This window comes from Dreissena polymorpha, chromosome 13, assembly GCF_020536995.1.
Source record: "Dreissena polymorpha isolate Duluth1 chromosome 13, UMN_Dpol_1.0, whole genome shotgun sequence".
NCBI lineage: Eukaryota > Metazoa > Mollusca > Bivalvia > Myida > Dreissenidae > Dreissena > Dreissena polymorpha.
The window spans coordinates 49,781,063-49,801,066 of record NC_068367.1 but is presented as its reverse complement, the minus strand read 5'-3'; the positions used below and the strand labels follow the sequence as shown (position 1 = coordinate 49,801,066).

At 37.7% G+C, this 20,004-nt stretch overlaps 1 protein-coding gene across 3 annotated transcripts in view; it reads left to right on the top strand.

Moving 5' to 3' along the window:
• The window catches only part of LOC127855320 (receptor-type tyrosine-protein phosphatase N2-like), a 266,493-nt gene that overhangs the window by 105,063 nt on the left and 141,426 nt on the right, over positions 1–20,004 (top strand). For all 3 annotated transcript variants that reach the window (XM_052390790.1, XM_052390792.1, XM_052390791.1), the window contains exons 5-7: positions 5,756–5,884; positions 14,627–14,803; positions 15,262–15,334. In XM_052390790.1, coding sequence (XP_052246750.1) covers positions 5,756–5,884; positions 14,627–14,803; positions 15,262–15,334 — 379 coding nt within the window. The remainder of the gene's footprint in view (positions 1–5,755; positions 5,885–14,626; positions 14,804–15,261; positions 15,335–20,004) is intronic.

Below are 20,004 nucleotides of genomic sequence, written 5' to 3'. Positions count from 1 at the left end.
TAGTAAAATGGTTTCCGGATGATAACTCAAGAATGCATACGCCTAGGATCATGAAACTTCATGGGTAGATTGATCAAGACTGGCAGATGACCCCTATTGATTTTGAGGTCACTAGGTCAAAGGTCAAGGTCACGGTGACCCGAAATAGTAAAATGGTTTCCGGAGGATAACTCAAGAATGCATACGCCTAGGATCATGAAACTTCATGGGTAGATTGATCATGACTCGCAGATGACCCCTATTGATTTTGAGGTCACTAGGTCAAAGGTCAAGGTCACGGTGACCGGAAATAGTAAAATGGTTTCCGGATGATAACTCAAGAACGCATATGCCTAGGATCATGAAACTTCATAGGTAGATTGATCATGACTGGCAGATGACCCCTATTGATTTTGAGGTCACAAGGTCAATGTCAAGGTCACGGTGACCCGAAATAGTAAAATGATTTTTGGATGATAACTCAAGAACGCTTTTGCCTAGGATCATGACACTTCATAGGTACATTGATCGTGACTCGCAGATGACCCCTATTGATTTTCAGGTCACTAGGTCAAAGGTCAAGGTCACAGTGACAAAAAACGTATTCACACAATGGCTGCCACTACAACGGACAGCCCATATTTTATTCTGTTTCCACACTGTCCAGTTAAGAGACTTACAAATTGAATTTTTGACACATGTTCATTCATAATGATGTATAAGCCATTGTTTTTGTGCCAGTAAATACTATGTTTATGGAAATGACGAGAGAATTTAACATTTAAAAAACCAATGTAATATGATATGGCAACAGGACAGTTGTGATTTGCTGGGTCAATTCTATTTAGCTTGACCATCCAAGATGTTGATAGCTTTGACAAACTGGTGGTCTGAAACATTGAGAAAATGTCACGGTTCACTGACAATAAATCAAACATGTAATTCTTGCTACGCATCTTGCATTTAATTTTGTCAATTCAAATTATACATAAAAATATAATTAATTTTTAATCTGCTTGTTAATTGAAAAACAGCAACACAGTTTGTATGTATAAAACAATGTTAATACATAAATAGGATCAAGCATATTAAAATATCAACTTAGATTTAGTTTCCTTTACTGTACAGGATTTGTTAAGTTAGGTTAATATTTGTGTATTGAACAAAAATAACAACAGTGTAAAGAAAAGTTAATTTGGGGATGTTCTATCCAAACCCTGAGAGTTCAGATTTCCTCAAATGCCAAGTAAAGATTGTAAATTTCAACCCACTCCTCTGGTTAGTTTTCAGAGCGCACATATAATTAACTTTTGAGCTTAATGTCTCATTTGTACATGCATAACTGTATTAACTCCAAACCAAGTGGTAGGCCAGTATTACATGGACTGGTGTTCACTGTTTACACCATTTCACAACCCCATCTGATACTGGTCAGTATCTTGGCAAGTGGCCAAAGTTGGGAGTGGAATTAATGGTCTATTACATAACTGACTTCTGTGTGTGGTAAACACATGATACTGGTCATGTGGTAAAGTTGCACTTGTATACATTTGCCCAATACACAACACTAGCCTTGGCTATTTTTAATCAGATTGCATTGCTATCTATGGTGGTCATTGACTAGGGGAGTTAACTGCTATAAATAACATGTTTCATTACCATTAATTAATAAATAAAACATTACAAATTGTGTGCATGTTTCACATATTGTCAAATAAGTCAGAATACGTGAAAGGAATCCAAAAAATCAAAGACTCAATCATATAATGGATATAATTGATTAGTATAGCTCCTGATTGGTTTTTGCACTTTTAATTGGATACATTTCACAGGTCATTGACATAAGTGTCATAAATTGTAGACAGAATGTATAGAGAATTTCATCTTAGTATTAATAAGTAAATGATTCCATGATACTTATTGGATTTTATTTCAAGGTCACAGTGACAAAAAACATATTCACACAATGGCTGTCACTACAATGGAGAGCCCATATGGGGGGCATGCATGTTTTACAAACAGCCCTTGTTAAAGTTTACTTTTACATTCACACAATGTCATACATGCCAGAAATTTTCAGGTCCAAATCGGGACATTCCATTAAAAAATGTCGGGACATTTGACCAAAAAGCGGGACACCTAACACGATCAATCATGCTACCTTTACTGTAGTCATTAATCCGTTTATTACTTTTAAAACCTCATTATTTCTGGTAAATATTGACACTGAATGTGTTTAAGAATTTCACAGACATTCTCCATTTTCCAGAAGTAAACAGACATGTGCACTATGCGGATGAATCCATAACGTGAAATCTGGGGCATGCCTCTGTTTGAGTTCAATTTGGGACAGAGGCAGGCGTAATCGTTCAACGTGATGTGCGCGAATTGAGCACTGTTTTTATTCAACCAATCATCAAATCTAAATTTAGATTAATGCAATATGTTGCAATATGTACACATTATTTTCTGAAAGTCGGTCAAAAATGAAATGAAATTTATGTGAAACATTAATGTGTATCGGTAAGCGCTCAATTTTTTCGATGTACAAACCAAGTGTTTTGACAGGTTTTTTAGCCTCAGGTGGTATAATACACAGAATACTGTGTTATAGTATCTTTGGACTTGATTTTGGCTATGAAATACAGAAGCAGTCTGAACAGTCTGTTATATAAAGTTGGAATACAACATTAATTCTGGAGTGGACTGTTTCTGCTTCATTTGCTTGATTTTGACCATGCAAATGTCAGTGGTCATAAAAACAAAGATTAAAGCCATAACTTATAGAGCTATCAATTAAAAATAGATGGACCTTTGCTCATGCACCGCATGGGCAAACCCCCTTTGCTCATACACCGCATGGGCAAACCCCCTTTGCTCATACACATGCAGTACATGAGCAAAGGGGATTTGCCCATGCGATGTATGAGCAAATGGGGCTTGCCCATACGGTGCTGAAACAGCCCATTCTAGAATTAATGTCGTATTCCAACTTTACATAATAGACTGTTTCTGCTTGTAATTCACTTTGATGCATCTCTCACTAGCAATTAGAGACCCCTATAATAAAAACACCATGGTGTAAATTCCCGATAAAATAAATAATTTGCGGATAAATCGCTGATAAGGTGTCAAAAACAACACTGGATCACTCGACTAGCAGATGTGGTTTGTTAATAGGGAGCAATGAAGGGATTAGCAATGGTAATTTAAGCCAGACAGAGCTTGAATAGTGAATTTTATTGAGATCTTATAGATTGTATGTCGTTTTTATGAATGTCGGGAAAAATTGTGTCACATCGGGACACCGGGACAAACACCCCAAAAGCAGGACTGTCCCGCCAAGATCGGGACGTCTGGCATCTATGCAAAATGTTCATTATGTTTTCTGAATGTGAAATTTTTTTTTAAGTAAATTTATAGAAAGTTAAAAAACTTAAACATTTAGTAAAATTAGATAATTAGTTCAAATATCTGAATATATTATTTGATATAAAATATTTTGTAAAACATCAAAAACAGAACACAAATAGGTATATCTTAGAAAATGCAAATATGTAATGAGCCGATGTTAAAACGTTAGTTATCATCTTCTAGACCAACGAAGTCACTTGAAACAGGAGCTTGTATAATAAGTTATCGGAGGGCAAAAATGTACAACTACGATTGTTTTACAGACTAACAATATAACTTGTACGTCAAAAGAACATTTTAATTAAGGATTTTATACATATCTGATACCAAAATAATTAGTATACATATATATTAGACAATAATGATATATTATCAGAATGCAACTTCCATACTTCTAGAATTGTTGCTATCGGGTTATCAAAACCAAACACACTGTAATGTAATCTAGGACAATTCCTACTATGTGATTTATTCAGAAAAAATAGTATATCAGCAAAACAACAATGAGCACATGCAAAAGCAGAGTTATATTGACCAATCTAAAGATTGAATGAAGAGTTGTGTTTGATTGTCAGGAATCTATTGAGATATATGTGCATGATTTGTTTGAAACACACACTCTGATCATAGATTTGGATGGATACTTTAGGCAAGTTACTTAGGAGAGTGGGATATGGACGGACAGGGAAAGAGTCCAGTCATGTTTACGGAATTTGATTGTTTCTTATCTTACTTAATCACGAATGAATTTGTGAATGAAGAATTTTTGTATATTTTGATGAAAGAACTATATGTAAAGGGATTGGAACGGATATAAAATCCGACTAGAATTAATATATGACATTGTTGTTGAATATTTCATTATACACAGAGTTGACGATATTAGAATGGGACCGACTTGCCAACGTATTAAACTGCATTCACTCAGTTAATGCGATTCATGTAATTACGGTAAATAGTGCATGACATTGTTAATTGAACATCTAGGCGCGCACCACCATATTTAAACTTTTGCTAAAAAAGGGTTTCATATTGCCATTTCATATTGACATTTTTTACTAGCCCACAAGGCTAGAAAGGAAGTGAAAAGGGTAGGAGAGGCAAGGAATTTCCCTAAAATACTAGTATGAAGAGAAAACAAAGTTAGTGCTGAATACAGAAATATGAATCTTGCTAAACTAATATCTTAAACACCAAACTTTCTATATTAAACACAAGTCCCAGTATTCTAAATTTCTCATAACTTTTGTCAAATGTCTGCTTTTCTTTTGAAATAAAGTTCAGTTAAAAAGAAAACTATATATGACATACAAAAAAGGTGATGTCACCAAAAGTCCCCAAACCACAGCTGAATAATGCCATTTTAAAACAGATGCTCTATTGTGAATGCAGTCTTGATGAGGGGTTAAGATTACCTGCATCATGCAAATTTATGGTATTCAACAGAGGAAGCATTATTATAATAAGGAGCATGGGTTGCATAACACTATTTTTTTTTAATGAAAATGTTGTTATTTCAAGCCACAAATAAAGAGTCCTGATGTATTTCATGTAAATCTGTTGTGCTGATTAACATAATGCAAAAACTTCATGTACATCATGTCATTTTTCCTCAAGAAAAGCCTGGACATTAAATTTGAATACTGAATGAATACTTCATAAGCATGGGAGACACATTACTCTTAACTTTTGGTTTAAAAAATTGTAATGCATTTTGATGAATGCTGAATAAATCCTTGCTAACAGGCATGAATTTGATGTTCAATTTAAGTGCCCAAAATCTGGACCAAACTGAAAAACATCAAGAAGTCCCTGTTAACACCTACCTTTACCAGCTATCTATTATGTGGACGATAATCCAATGTAAGCTGTCAATGTAGAAGTACACAAACAAAGACAAAGACATCTTTGCATATTTTATTCAAACATTTTAATTTTGGACAAAAAATGTTGCGACCCCATTCATTACTACCATTACTTACTTTTAGTTGTTCTGACAACAGCCCTTACTGCCTGCAAGATAATAGGGTGCAGTATTCTGGAATGAAAAAATGGTGGCTTTTATGATTTAAGATTACATGAAATTTCTCAAGTTAGCAGCCAGGATAGTATTGTATCAATGTATAATGGCATCAACTTTTTAATTTGAAACTTTGAGGTAAAGAACTGCCACTATACATGATCAAATACGGTTTGCCATATGTGTTCAGGGTCACTCCAGAACAGTCTGGTCTGCAGCTACCTTCTTCACTATAAAGTCAAGGATGCACAGGATTGTCTGGAGCTACCCTAGCTGCATATATGACATTAGACCCATTTTCTCATAATGCCTGTCCTATAAATTAATGTCCATTTCTTCTAGGTGAAACAAGTCCCCATGACCTCAGTGAGAAGGAGTTGGAGTTCCTCACACCCTATGTCACTGAGATGCTTTACAGACTGAATGCAGCAGATGACTCAGAGCAAGATCTGGGACACCCAGAAGCTCTTGGTAAACCTCAGATAAGCACTTTGATGCTTTTGTAGTCCAATTGAAAATCAATTTAGCACCTTTCTTACTTGATTCAAGTTTTAAAGTGCCTTAGAGTGTCTGTTGGCTTCTAGGATACCCTGTTGTCCCTTGTCCATCAGTCAGTGCGTTAGAGTGTCTTTTAGTTTCAAGGATACCCTGTTGTCCCTTGTCAATTAGTCAGTGCGTTAGAGTGTCTGTTAGCTTCAAGGATACCTTGTTGTCCGTTGTCCATCAGTCAGTGTGTTAGAGTGCCTGTTAGCTTCAAGGATAGCCTGTTGTCCGTTGTCCATCAGTCAGTGCATTAGATTGTCTGTTAGCTTCAAGGATACCCTGTTGTCTTTCATCCATCAGTCAGTGTTTTAGTGTGTCTGTTAATTTTATGGATACATTGTTGTTGGTCGTCCATCAGTCAGTGCATTAGTGTGTCTGTTTACTTCAAGGATACCATGTTGTCTGTCATCAATTGGTCAGTGCATTAGTTTGTCTATTAGCTTCAAGGATACCCTGTTGTCCGTCATCAATCAGTCAGTGCGTTAGATTGTCTGTTAGCTTCAAGGATACCCTGTTGTCTGTCATCAATCAGTCAGTGCGTTAGAGTGTCTGTTAGCTTCAAGGATACCCTCTTGTCCCTTGTTTATCAGTCAGTGCGTTAGTATATTTGTAAGCTTCAAGAATACCCTGTTGTCCGTTGTCCATCAGTCAGTGCGTTAGAGTGTCTGTTAGCTTCTAGGATACCCTGTTGTCCCTTGTTCATCAGTCAGTGTGTTAGAGTGTCTTTTGTTAGCTTTAAGGATACATTGTTGTCCATTGTCTATCAGTCAGTGTGTTAGAGTGTCTGTTAGCTTCAAGGATACCCTGTTGTCCGCTGTCCATCAGTCAGTGCATTAGAGTGTCTGTTAGCTTCAAGGATACCCTGTTGCCCTTGTCTGTCAGTCAGTATTTTAGTGTGTCTGTTAACTTCAAGGATACCATGTTGTCTGTCATCAACTGGTCAGTGCATTAGTTTGTCTATTAGCTTCAAGGATACCCTGTTGTCTGTCGTCTATTGGTCAGTGCGTTAGAGTGTCTGTTAACTTAAAGAATATCCTGTTGTCTGTCGTCTATCGGTCAGTGCGTTAGTGTTTCTGTTAACTTCAAGAATATCCTGTTGTCTGTCCTCTATCAGTCAGTGCGCTAGTGTTTCTGTTAACTTCAAGAATATCCTGTTGTCTTTCGTCTATCAGTCAGTGCGTTAGTGTTTCTGTTAACTTCAAGAATATTCTGTTGTCTGTCGTCCATCAGTCAGTGCATTAGTGTTTCTGTTAACTTCAAGAATATCCTGTTGTCTGTCGTCTATCAGTCAGTGCATTAGTGTTTCTGTTAACTTCAAGAATATCCTGTTGTCTGTCGTCTATCAGTCAGTGCATTAGTGTTTCTGTTAACTTCAAGAATATCCTGTTGTCTGTCGTCCATCAGTCAGTGCATTAGTGTTTCTGTTAACTTCAAGAATATCCTGTTGTCTGTCGTCTATCAGTCAGTGCGTTTGTGGGTCTGTTAACTTCAACAATATCCAGTTTTCTGTCGTCTATCAGTCAGTGCGTTTGTGCGTCTGTTAACTTCAAGAATATCCTGTTGTCTGTCGTCTATCAGTCAGTGCGTTAGTGTTTCTGTTAACTTCAAGGATACCCTGTTGTCTTTCATCAATTAGTCAGTGCGTTAGTGCGTCTGTTAACTTCAAGAATATCCTGTTGTCTGTCGTCAATCAGTCAGTGCGCTAGTGCGTCTGTTAACTTCAAGAATATCCTGTTGTCTGTCGTCTATCAGTCAGTGCGTTAGTGCGTCTGTTAACTTCAAGAATATCCTGTTGTCTGTCGTCTATCAGTCAGTGCGCTAGTGCGTCTGTTAATTTCAAGAATATCCTGTTGTCTGTCGTCTATCAGTCAGTGCGCTAGTGCGTCTGCTAACTTCAAGAATATCCTGTTGTCTGTCGTCTTTCAGTCAGTGCGCTAGTGCGTCTGTTAACTTCAAGAATATCCTGTTGTCTGTCGTCTATCAGTCAGTGTGTTAGTGTGTCTGTTAACTTCAAGAATATCCTGTTGTCTGTCGTCTATCAGTCAGTGCGTCTGTTAACTTCAAGAATATCCTGTTGTCTGTCGTCGATCAGTCAGTGCATTAGTGTTTCTGTTAACTTCAAGGATACCCTGTTGTCTGTCGTCGATCAGTCAGTGCGCTAGTGTGTCTGTTAACTTCAAGAATATCCTGTTGTCTGTCGTCTATCAGTCAGTGCGCTTGTGTGTCTGTTAACTTCAAGAATATCCTGTTGTCTGTCGTCTATCAGTCAGTGCGTTAGTGCGTCTGTTAATTTCAAGGATACCCTGTTGTCTGTCGTCTATCAGTCAGTGCGTCTGTTAACTTCAAGAATATCCTGCTGTCTGTCGTCTATCAGTCAGTGCGTTAGTGCGTCTGTAAACTTCAAGAACATCCTGTTGTCTGTCGTCTATCAGTCAGTGCATTAGTGTTTCTGTTAACTTCAAGAATATCCTGTTGTCTGTCGTCTATCAGTCAGTGCGTTAGTGCGTCTGTTAACTTCAAGAATTTCCTGTTGTCTGTCGTCTATCAGTCAGTGCGTTAGTATTTCTGTTAACTTCAAGAATATCCTGTTGTCTGTCGTCTATCAGTCAGTGCGCTAGTGCGTCTGTTAACTTCAAGACTATCCTGTTGTCTGTCGTCTATCAGTCAGTGCATTAGTGTTTCTGTTAACTTCAAGGATACCCTGTTGTCTTTCGTCCATCAGTCAGTGCGCTAGTGCGTCTGTTAACTTCAAGAATATCCTGTTGTCTGTCGTCTATCAGTCAGTGCGCTAGTGTGTCTGTTAACTTCAAGGATACCCTGTTGTCTGTCATCTATCAGTCAGTGCGCTAGTGCGTCTGTTAACTTCAAGACTATCCTGTTGTCTGTCGTCTATCAGTCAGTGCGCTAGTGCGTCTGTTAACTTCAAGACTATCCTGTTGTCTGTCGTCTATCAGTCAGTGCATTAGTGTTTCTGTTAACTTCAAGAATATCCTGTTGTCTGTCGTCTATCAGTCAGTGCGCTAGTGCGTCTTTTAACTTCAAGACTATCCTGTTGTCTGTCGTCTATCAGTCAGTGCATTAGTTTTTCTGTTAACTTCAAGGATACCCTGTTGTCTTTCGTCCATCAGTCAGTGCGCTAGTGCGTCTGTTAACTTCAAGAATATCCTGTTGTCTGTCGTCTATCAGTCAGTGCATTAGTGCGTCTGTTAACTTCAAGAATTTCCTGTTGTCTGTCGTCTATCAGTCAGTGCGTTAGTGTTTCTGTTAACTTCAAGAATATCCTGTTGTCTGTCGTCTATCAGTCAGTGCGCTAGTGCGTCTGTTAACTTCAAGACTATCCTGTTGTCTGTCGTCTATCAGTCAGTGCATTAGTGTTTCTGTTAACTTCAAGGATACCCTGTTGTCTTTTGTCCATCAGTCAGTGCGCTAGTGCGTCTGTTAACTTCAAGAATATCCTGTTGTCTGTCGTCTATCAGTCAGTGCGTTAGGGCGTCTGTTAACTTCAAGGATACCCTGTTGTCTGTCGTCTATCAGTCAGTGCGCTAGTGCGTCTGTTAACTTCAAGAATATCCTGTTGTCTGTCGTCTATCAGTCAGTGCATTAGTGTTTCTGTTAACTTCAAGGATACCCTTTTGTCTTTCGTCCATCAGTCAGTTCATTAGTGTTTCTGTTAACTTCAAGAATATCCTGTTGTCTGTCGTCTATCAGTCAGTGCATTAGTGCGTCTGTTAACTTAAAGAATATCCTGTTGTCTGTCGTCTATCAGTTAGTGCATTAGTGTTTCTGTTAACTTCAAGGATACCCTGTTGTCTTTCGTCCATCAGTCAGTGCATTAGTGTTTCTGTTAACTTCAAGAATATCCTGTTGTCTGTCGTCTATCAGTCAGTGCGCTAGTGTTTCTGTTAACTTCAAGAATACCCTGTTGTCTGTTGTCTATCAGTCAGTGCATTAGTGTTTCTGTTAACTTCAAGAATACCCTGTTGTTTGTCGTCTATCAGCCAGTGCATTAGTGCGTCTGTTAACTTCAAGGATACCCTGTTGTCTTTCATCTATCAGTCAGTGCGTTAGTGCGTCTGTTAACTTCAAGAATATCCTGTTGTCTGTCATCTATCAGTCAGTGCGTTAGTGCGTCTGTTAACTTCAAGAAACTCCTGTTGTCTGTCGTCTATCAGTCAGTGCTTTAGTGCGTCTGTTAACTTCAAGGATATCCTGTTGTCTGTTGTCTATCAGTCAGTGCGCTAGTGCGTCTGTTAACTTCAAGAATATCCTGTTGTCTGTCGTCTATCAGTCAGTGCGCTAGTGCGTCTGTTAACTTCAAGAATATCCTGTTGTCTGTCGTCTATCAGTCAGTGCGCTAGTGCGTCTGTTAACTTCAAGGATACCCTGTTGTCTGTCGTCTATCAGTCAGTGCGCTAGTGCGTCTGTTAACTTCAAGAATATCCTGTTGTCTGTGGTCTATCAGTCAGTGTGCTAGTGAGTCTGTTAACTTCAAGGATACCCTGTTGTCTGTCGTATATCAGTCAGTGCGCTAGTGCGTCTGTTAACTTCAAGGATACCCTGTTGTCTGTCGTCTATCAGTCAGTGCGCTAGTGCGTCTGTTAACTTCAAGAATATCCTGTTGTCTGTCGTCTATCAGTCAGTGGGCTAGTGCGTCTGTTAACTTCAAGGATACCCTGTTGTCTGTCGTCTATCAGTCAGTGCGCTAGTGCGTCTGTTAACTTCAAGAATATCCTGTTGTCTGTCGTCTTATCAGTCAGTGGGCTAGTGCGTCTGTTAATTTCAAGGATACCCTGTTGTCTGTCGTCTATCAGTCAGTGCGCTAGTGCGTCTGTTAACTTCAAGAATACCCTGTTGTCTGTCGTCTATCAGTCAGTGCGCTAGTGCGTCTGTTAACTTCAAGGATACCCTGTTGTCTGTCGTCTATCAGTCAGTGCGCTAGTGCATCTGTTAACTTCAAGAATATCCTGTTGTCTGTCGTCTATCAGTCAGTGCGCTAGTGCGTCTGTTAACTTCAAGGATACCCTGTTGTCTGTCGTCTATCAGTCAGTGCGCTAGTTAGTCTGTTAACTTCAAGGATACCCTGTTGTCTGTCGTCTATCAGTCAGTGCGCTAGTGCGTCTGTTAACTTCAAGAATATCCTGTTGTCTGTCATCTATCAGTCAGTGCGCTAGTGCGTCTGTTAACTTCAAGAATATCCTGTTGTCTGTCGTCTATCAGTCAGTGCATTAGTGCGTCTGTTAACTTCAAGAATATCCTGTTGTCTGTCGTCTATCAGTCAGTGCGTTAGTGCGTCTGTTAACTTCAAGAATATCCTGTAGTCTGTCGTCTATTAGTCAGTGCATTAGTGCGTCTGTTCACTTCAAGGATACCCTGTTGTCTGTCGTCTATCAGTCAGTGCGCTAGTGTGTCTGTTAACTTCAAGAATATCCTGTTGTCTGTCGTCCATCAGTCAGTGCATTAGTGTTTCTGTTAACTTCAAGAGCACCCTGTTGTCTTTCGTCCATCAGTCAGTTCATTAGTTATTCTGTTAACTTCAAGAATATCCTGTTGTCTGTCGTCTATCAGTCAGTGCATTAGTGCGTCTGTTAACTTCAAGAATATCCTGTTGTCTGTCGTCTATCAGTCAGTGCATTAGTGTGTCTGTTAACTTTAAGAATATCCTGTTGTCTGTCGTCTATCAGTCAGTGCGTTAGTGTTTCTGTTAACTTCAAGAATATCCTGTTGTCTGTCGTCTATCAGTCAGTGCGCTAGTGCGTCTGTTAACTTCAAGAATATCCTGTTGTCTGTCGTCTATCAGTCAGTGCATTAGTGTTTCTGTTAACTTCAAGGATACCCTGTTGTCTTTCGTCCATCAGTCAGTGCGCTAGTGCATCTGTTAACTTCAAGAATATCCTGTTGTCTGTCGTCGATCAGTCAGTGCGTTAGTGCGTCTGTTAACTTCAAGGATACCCTGTTGTCTGTCGTCTATCAGTCAGTGCGCTAGTGCGTCTGTTAACTTCAAGAATATCCTGTTGTCTGTCGTCTATCAGTCAGTGCATTAGTGTTTCTGTTAACTTCAAGGATACCCTGTTGTCTTTCGTCCATCAGTCAGTTCATTAGTGTTTCTGTTAACTTCAAGAATATCCTGTTGTTTGTCGTCTATCAGTCAGTGCATTAGTGCGTCTGTTAACTTCAAGAATATCCAGTTGTCTGTCGTCTATCAGTCAGTGCATTAGTGTTTTTGTTAACTTCAAGGATACCCTGTTGTCTTTCGTCCATCAGTCAGTGCATTAGTGTTTCTGTTAACTTCATGAATATCCTGTTGTCTGTCGTCTATCAGTCAGTGCTCTAGTGTTTCTGTTAACTTCAAGAATACCCTGTTGTCTGTCGTCTATCAGTCAGTGCATTAGTGTTTCTGTTAACTTCAAGAATACCCTGTTGTCTGTCGTCTATCAGTCAGTGCGTTAGTGCGTCTGTTAACTTTAAGGATACCCTGTTGTCTTTCGTTTATCAGTCAGTGCATTAGTGTTTCTGTTAACTTCAAGAATACCCTGTTGTCTGTCGTCTATCAGTCAGTGCATTAGTGCATCTGTTAACTTCAAGGATACCCTGTTGTCTTTCGTCTATCAGTCAGTGCGTTAGTTCGTCTGTTAACTTCAAGAATATCCTGTTGTCTGTCGTCTATCAGTCAGTGCATTAGTGCGTCTGTTAACTTCAAGGATACCCTGTTGTCTTTCGTCTATCAGTCAGTGCGTTAGTGCGTCTGTTAACTTCAAGAATATCCTGTTGTCTGTCGTCTATCAGTCAGTGCGTTAGTGCGTCTGTTAACTTCAAGAATATCCTGTTGTCTGTCGTTTATCAGTCAGTGCGTTAGTGCGTCTGTTAACTTCAAGGATATCCTGTTGTCTGTTTTATCAGTCAGTGCGCTAGTGCGTCTGTTAACTTAAAGAATATCCTGTTGTCTGTCGTCTATCAGTCAGTGCGCTAGTGCGTCTGTTAACTTCAAGAATATCCTGTTGTCTGTCGTCTATCAGGCAGTGCGCTAGTGCGTCTGTTAACTTCAAGAATATCCTGTTGTCTGTCGTCTATCAGTCAGTGCGCTAGTGCGTCTGTTAACTTCAAGAATATCCTGTTGTCTGTCGTCTATCAGTCAGTGCGTTAGTTCGTCTGTTAACTTCAAGAATATCCTGTTGTCTGTCGTCTATCAGTCAGTGCATTAGTGCGTCTGTTAACTTCAAGAATATCCTGTTGTCTGTCGTCTTTCAGTCAGTGCGCTAGTGCGTCTGTTAACTTCAAGAATATCCTGTTGTCTGTCGGCATTTGGTCAGTGCGTTAGTGTGTCTGTTGGCTTCAAGGATACCCTGTTGTCCTTTGTCCATCAGTCAGTGCGTTCTCGCATGTGTTAATTTCAAGTATATCTTGTTGTCTGTCATCAATCTGTCAGTACGCTAGTGTGTCTGTTGGCTTCAAGAATACCCTGTTGTCTGTCGTCCATCAGTCAGTGCATAAGTTTGTAAACTTTAAGGATACCCTGTTGTCCATCATCAAACAGTCATTGCATTAGTGTGTCTGTTAACTTTTTTTTCTTCTACAAACTTCTCAACCCTTAGACCAAATTTATGAAACCTCACAAAAAATGATTTAAGGGTAACAGTCTTTTAAAGTTTTTAATATTGTTATGGTCAATTGTAATGATGGTCATAAAGCTGAAAATAGATTTTTCAAATGACTTTAATATTTGGTGTGAAGCATCATCCAGGGGTCCTTTACTGTCTGGCAATGCCCCATGTGTCACTTGATTCATAGAGACTTATATAGCAGAATGACTTAAAAATATTTCTTTAATGCCCAGAGTATAATAATTGGGGGGTAACATTGTATGGTGGTCAACTACCAGGTTTATTCAATTCATTTTCCTGGTGTTCAAAAACTCCACCCAAAGGTTCTTCTCTGAAAACGCAAGGCCCAGAAGAGTGGTATTAGGCATAACACAATGGTGATTCTCTACCAAATTTGTTTAAATCATGCCACTTGGGTCAAAACTTGCTCTGTCCTTGGGTAACTTGTTTCCTTTATATGCATATAGTGAAAACTAAAAACTCATCTACTCTTAAACTGCTTGGCACAAAGTTTTGGTACTTGGCTAGTAAAATAGTATGGTGGTCCTCTACCAAGTTTGTTCCAATCATGTGCTTGAGATCAAAAATGACCCGCGCATGGGGTTACTTGTTTTCCAAATATGTTAATGGGAAAAACTAAAAAAACAACATTGAAACATTAATAGCAATACCTCTAGATTGAACATTGGTTGTTTGGACTGGCTGTAATGAACTCATTTATGCCTAGCGTCTAGAAAAAAGGCCTTGGCGTAGACCCAGATGATACGCGGAATGATGCGGCGTCTCATCAGGGTCTGCGCTGTTTGCTTTAAGGAATTTCTGTAAAAAATATTCTAAATGTAGAAATAAATATACTAGACATCCCTAAGTTTGGAAATAAATTGATCCAATTCAGAAGGATGTGAGAGTCCACTAAGCATAAATGGGTTAATGCGTGGTTTCTGATTTGTATGTGAAACTTGTTGATATAGTTACCACATCATTCTCAATCATAATATAAAATTCTAAGACTTTTAGAATCATACTAAATATTTGATTTGTGATTTCAATGTTTTCTTCTATTATTTTCAAGGTGACCACCTTAGACCTTTTGGCATAGAACAGGAAGACATGATGTCAGGTCCTGGTGTAAAAACTGACCCTGAACAATCTGTTGTTAAGAGTGATGACCATGACCTTGATACAAAGGTCAATACGCTGTCAGAGTTAGAGTTGGAAAGTCAACTGTTCCAAAAGAAATCCGCTAAAGGTTTGTTTGTTAAATATGCAAGCAAAACTATTAGACTTAGTTACACCAAGCTGTCCAGTTGTTTTTCAAAGTAATTTGAAAATATGTTGTGTCACGACATTGGATGACCAACAAATGTGAAAAAAAAAATGATGCACACATATGTCATGCCCATTCATTGAACTAGAAATTACTATTAAAATACTTTATTGAAGTAATGTAAGTTGAGGATAGAAATAAATTGTTTAATGATGTGGTGTGGCTTATCCTTCCAATAATAAGTTTTTAATATCAAAGCATTAATACAAATTAAATATTGATGTACATATTAAAGAAGAGATGACATCGATAGTTTGGAAATACTGTTATTATTTTTCAGATTTTTGAGTTCAGTTTAAGTCTTCAAGGGAGGTAATTTAGATCTGATATTTCAAGTGAATTTACATTGAGTTAGCCCCCTTACATACACATTTTTACAGGAGGAGAGAGCAGTGCAGTGCAGAATGAAGACATTGTGGACACAAACTTTGCCTTCATTGAGATGGACAAAGAGTATGTACTGAAATATCAGAATTTCCGTGTACTTGTATGATTGAAGTCATGTGATATTGGCTGTTCAATTAATATACATGCAGTTATACGCAGAGCCCAGTAGCCCACTATAAATATATGACACAAATATTGCAATTCAACTAAAACCAACAAGGTAAGTTTGCTTGTAAAATTAAACTGAAATATGAAATCAGTTTTCATGTGCAAGCATTTAGATGCTATGTGCTTCAAAGTGCAATGAATCATGTTCACAAATCTTCATAGCAGGGTTCGCACAGGGCTTGAAAAGTGCTTGAAAACGAGTCCTAGGCTTGAAAAGCCCTTGAACAAGGGTTGGCCTTGAAAAAGTGCTTGAAAAGTGCTTATTTCATGTAAAACAGCCTTGAAAATGATTATTTCTGCTCAAAATTACTTTTATCATCGCGTTAATTATAAACTTATAATCGTTCTTTAGGGAAATATTACGAAAATTTACCATAAATTCCTATGCGCACAAAGTTGAGTACGAAATATAAGTTTCATACACTATTGAGTTCGAAACATTATGTGTACACGTCACACTTTATGTGTACTACGTCAGAGGTTCTCCATTGTGATCAATTTTCGCGAGTAAAAAAGCAGCGATGGTGAAGTGTTGTTTCAAACCAGGGTTTTGGTGAACTGAATTTTCCTGGGTACAGAAAACAAATGATATTCAAAAAGCACATTGTCGGGTCTGTATGAAAACGATTGATGTCGGGGGATGGGGGAAAGTTCTTTGAAAAGCCTCGAGAAAGGGGAAACCCACAAAGAAAACATGAAATTGAGAAGCAAACATGGTTCCTGCGGTGTGTTTTTTGTGACACAGGAAGGTACTATTGTTAAAACTGTTAAATCTAAAGCAGACATAAACAACAACAGACCATCTGTGTCAAACCAGGAAGGCACAGCCACAGAGAGTGTGCAGATACATAAGATATTCAAATTCCAGGACCATCGCAGCCATTAGCTGCACTATCAAACTCGCAGTCATCCATAGACAAATTCGTTACAAAGTGATATGTTGAAAGCGGAAGTATTGTGGGTATAGCATACCTTTTGCACACATCAATCCTTCAATTCCAATAAAATCGTTACAAAGTTATTTCAGGTTATGGTCCATGACAGTATCATTGCAAAGAAATTTTCTTGCGGAGACCGCAAGACGGCATAATTATGTGGTCGTTTTTGGGCTAGCTAAACATTTCAACACTTGACTTGATAGTTCTATAAGTGGACAGTACTCGGTGTCTTTTGATGAAAGTTTAAACAAGAAAGACCAATTGTGGAATAAGTTTAATGTGTTTGAGCAAATAAATGATATTTACTGGCTTGAAAATGCATTTTTTAAAGAAAACTAACGTACGGTTCATGGCCTTGAAAATGAAAATTTGGCCTTGAAAAGTCATTGAAAAGTACTTGAATATGGGTTTGAGATTTCTGTTTGAACCATGCATAGAGAAAACTCATGTCATGCAATTCCTTGAGTCTCTGTTGTTTTTTTCTGCCGCACAGGCTAATAAGGGACAACATTTTCCGTTTTTACAGAATTTTTGCGAAGAAGATACTATCTATAAGCACAAATTACCCTAAAAGCAGATAGTGATGACCCTGATTAACCTGATCGTGCCAACTGCTCAGGTTAATCTAGGAAGACACTTAACAAACATGCATTAACCCTTTGCATGCTGGGAAATTTGTGGTCTGCTAAAATGTCGTCTGCTGAATGTCTAAAATTAACATTTTCTTCGATTTTTTTTCAAAGAATACTATCACAATAGCAAACAGTTTGGATCCTGATGAGACACCACGTTCTGTGGCGTCTCATCTGGATCCAAACTGTTTGCAAAGGCCTTTAAAATTCGGTTCCAACGCTTAAAGGGTTAACTTAAAAAAATGATTACGTGTTTCCATTTTTTTTTATTTTGTAAACAAAAATTCCAGTATTTTGCATGAAACGTTGTATCTGAGTTTTTCACTTTGATAGGAAAGATTTCAGTCAGGAGCTGTGTGTATGCATTCCCTTTTTCCAGGCCTATAAACGGCTAATTTTCAAAGTATTTGTCTCTGACTCACAAAATGAAACAGAAGTACAATCAGCTGTGTATGCATAGCTGCAGGGGTACAATGATCATGTAGATCTGATGTAAACATATTAAGACAATTGTACAGAATTATTATTATGAAAATTATCTAAATTTCAATATTTGTATGCTAATTTTTATTCCAGTTTTTTTATAATTTTTTTTACAAATTTCTTCATCTAAAATCAAATTTCCAGAAGGCTTTCTTGATTTAATTTCTATGTTTGGCCATGGCATTAGTATCCTGTAGTGAACAGAAAAGGATTCTCTATCTGCAAAGGCCAGTTTCATCCAGAATTGAACAAAACAAGACACATGCCCTTTGATTTCCCTACAAGATCTCCAGTACGGAAAAAGGCAGCTATATAAGTCTGACGATAACACTTTTTTATCACATGCCATACCCTGTTTCCCATGTAATATAACCATTACATATATTTTTATCTTACACATGTGTAATATACCTTTTAAGTGTTTTCATTGGCTTAGTTTTCGTTTATTGACCAATCGCATTTTGTTATTTTGCTGAAATGACGTTGCAACGTCAAATGACTTCGCGAAATGTAAATAACATTTAGGATTTATCATTTTGTTTGCATAAATATTTATTTAATTTGCTCATTTAAAAGCATGTCATAACAAAGATCTGACACTCGTTGTCATATCATATCACATTTTATTAAACTTGTCCAGGAAATTCGTTAGCAAGCTCGCCAAAGGCTCACTTACTAACAAAACTCCTTAACTCGTTTAATAAAATATGTTTTGATATGACAACTCGTGCCAGATCCTTTGTGATCTTATCTAAAATATTATTGTACCCTTTCCCAATTAGAAGCAAAATGAAAATAGCTATGTGCAAACAGCATAAAATCAGAACAGCCTGCGAGTAACTAGCAGTCTGTTAAGGTTTAATGCTGTTTGCTGCTCATCAGTATCTAAGGGTTGGAAATGAAGCTTTTACAACTTGATTCTAGTAAGAAAGATCTTTAATTAAATTTAACTTTCTAAGGGACTACAAATATGTCAAAATATGTATCTAAGTAGTAAAATGTTAAGTAACAAAAACATTGTTGCATTTTAGCGTTGTATTAAATATAAATCCCTTTGTTTGCAGACTTTGTGAATCATTAATTGATTATTAATTCCACCTCCAAGTAATGGATGGTGTATAAAGTTTATTTGCTTATCATTCCAATGAATGAAGTCCCTAAAAATACTAGTTAATAATCAATTTGAAAAGCATATTAAATTGAAATATATCAGGAAATAGTTAATGTAGGGGTAGTTAATTAATTAAGATCAGGGCAAGCCAATTTCAACATTTGGTAGTCCGTCCTGGACACTTGTTTAAAAAAAAAAGATTGTAGTGGTTTTCCTGCAGTTTGTTTGTTTATTTTTACAAAGCAACAAGATTCAGGCTCATTAAAAACCATAATGCATTATGTCATGAGAGCAATCGTATAATATTGACTGATATAGTTAAAAGAAAATAAGTGTTAGATAATTATGATGTGTAATTGGTTCAAGGCTTTGGCCAGCCTACAAAGTACTAGAGACAGTTGCCTGTCTGGGCAACCTAAAATAAAAAGTTAATGTCTATCCTTGCTGATGCAATTAAATATTAAGTGGGCACATTCAGTTAACAGTTAACTTATTTTATGGTTACATATTTATAGCTGTTATTTTGAAAAATGCCTGTTAATATACTTTAATATTTATGCCATGAGTTTATGTTTTTTGAATCTTTGAAAAGTTTGATCGGGCCTCATTTATTTTAAGCTACTTCCTTGCAGTAATAAGGTCAGTGAGACCAATATCTATTCTCTTTTGATTTGATTTTTAAAGAGAAATTAACGCAGCACAATAAAAAAGTGAACCCCAGTGAAATCTATAATTTTCCCATCTTTTTAGTTCACCTTTGTGAGCTTTTGTGATTGCTTTTTGTCTGTCATCCGTCGTGCGTTGTGAGTCTTGGGGCATCAAGATTTGCCATGTTAACACTCTAGATGCATTTCCGATCTTCATGAAATTTGGTCAAAAGATTCTCCTCAATGATATCTTGGACTAGTTTGAAAATGGTGACGGTTGCTTAAAAAACATGGCCACCAGGAGGCAAGGCATTTTTCCTAATATGGCTATAGTAAAACCTTGTTTACACTCTAGAGGCCACATTTAGTGTCTGATCTCCATGAAACGTGAAAGACGATTCATCCCAATGATATCTTGGGCGAGTTTGAAAATGATTAAGGTTGGTTGAAAAACATGGCCACCAAGGGGAAGGGCATTTTTCCTTATATGGCTATAGTAAAATCTTGTTAACACTCTAGAGGCCACATTCAATGTAAAATCATCATGAAACTATGAAACTTGGTGAGAAGATATGTCCCAATGATATCTTGGACAGTTCGAAAATGTTTCCTGTTGGTTGAAAAACATGGCCTCCATTTGGCTGGGCATTTTTCATTATATGGCTATTGTAAAACATTGTTAACACCCTAGAGGCCAAATTTATGGACAGATCTTCATGAACTTGGTCAGAAGACTTGTCCAAATAATATCTTGGAC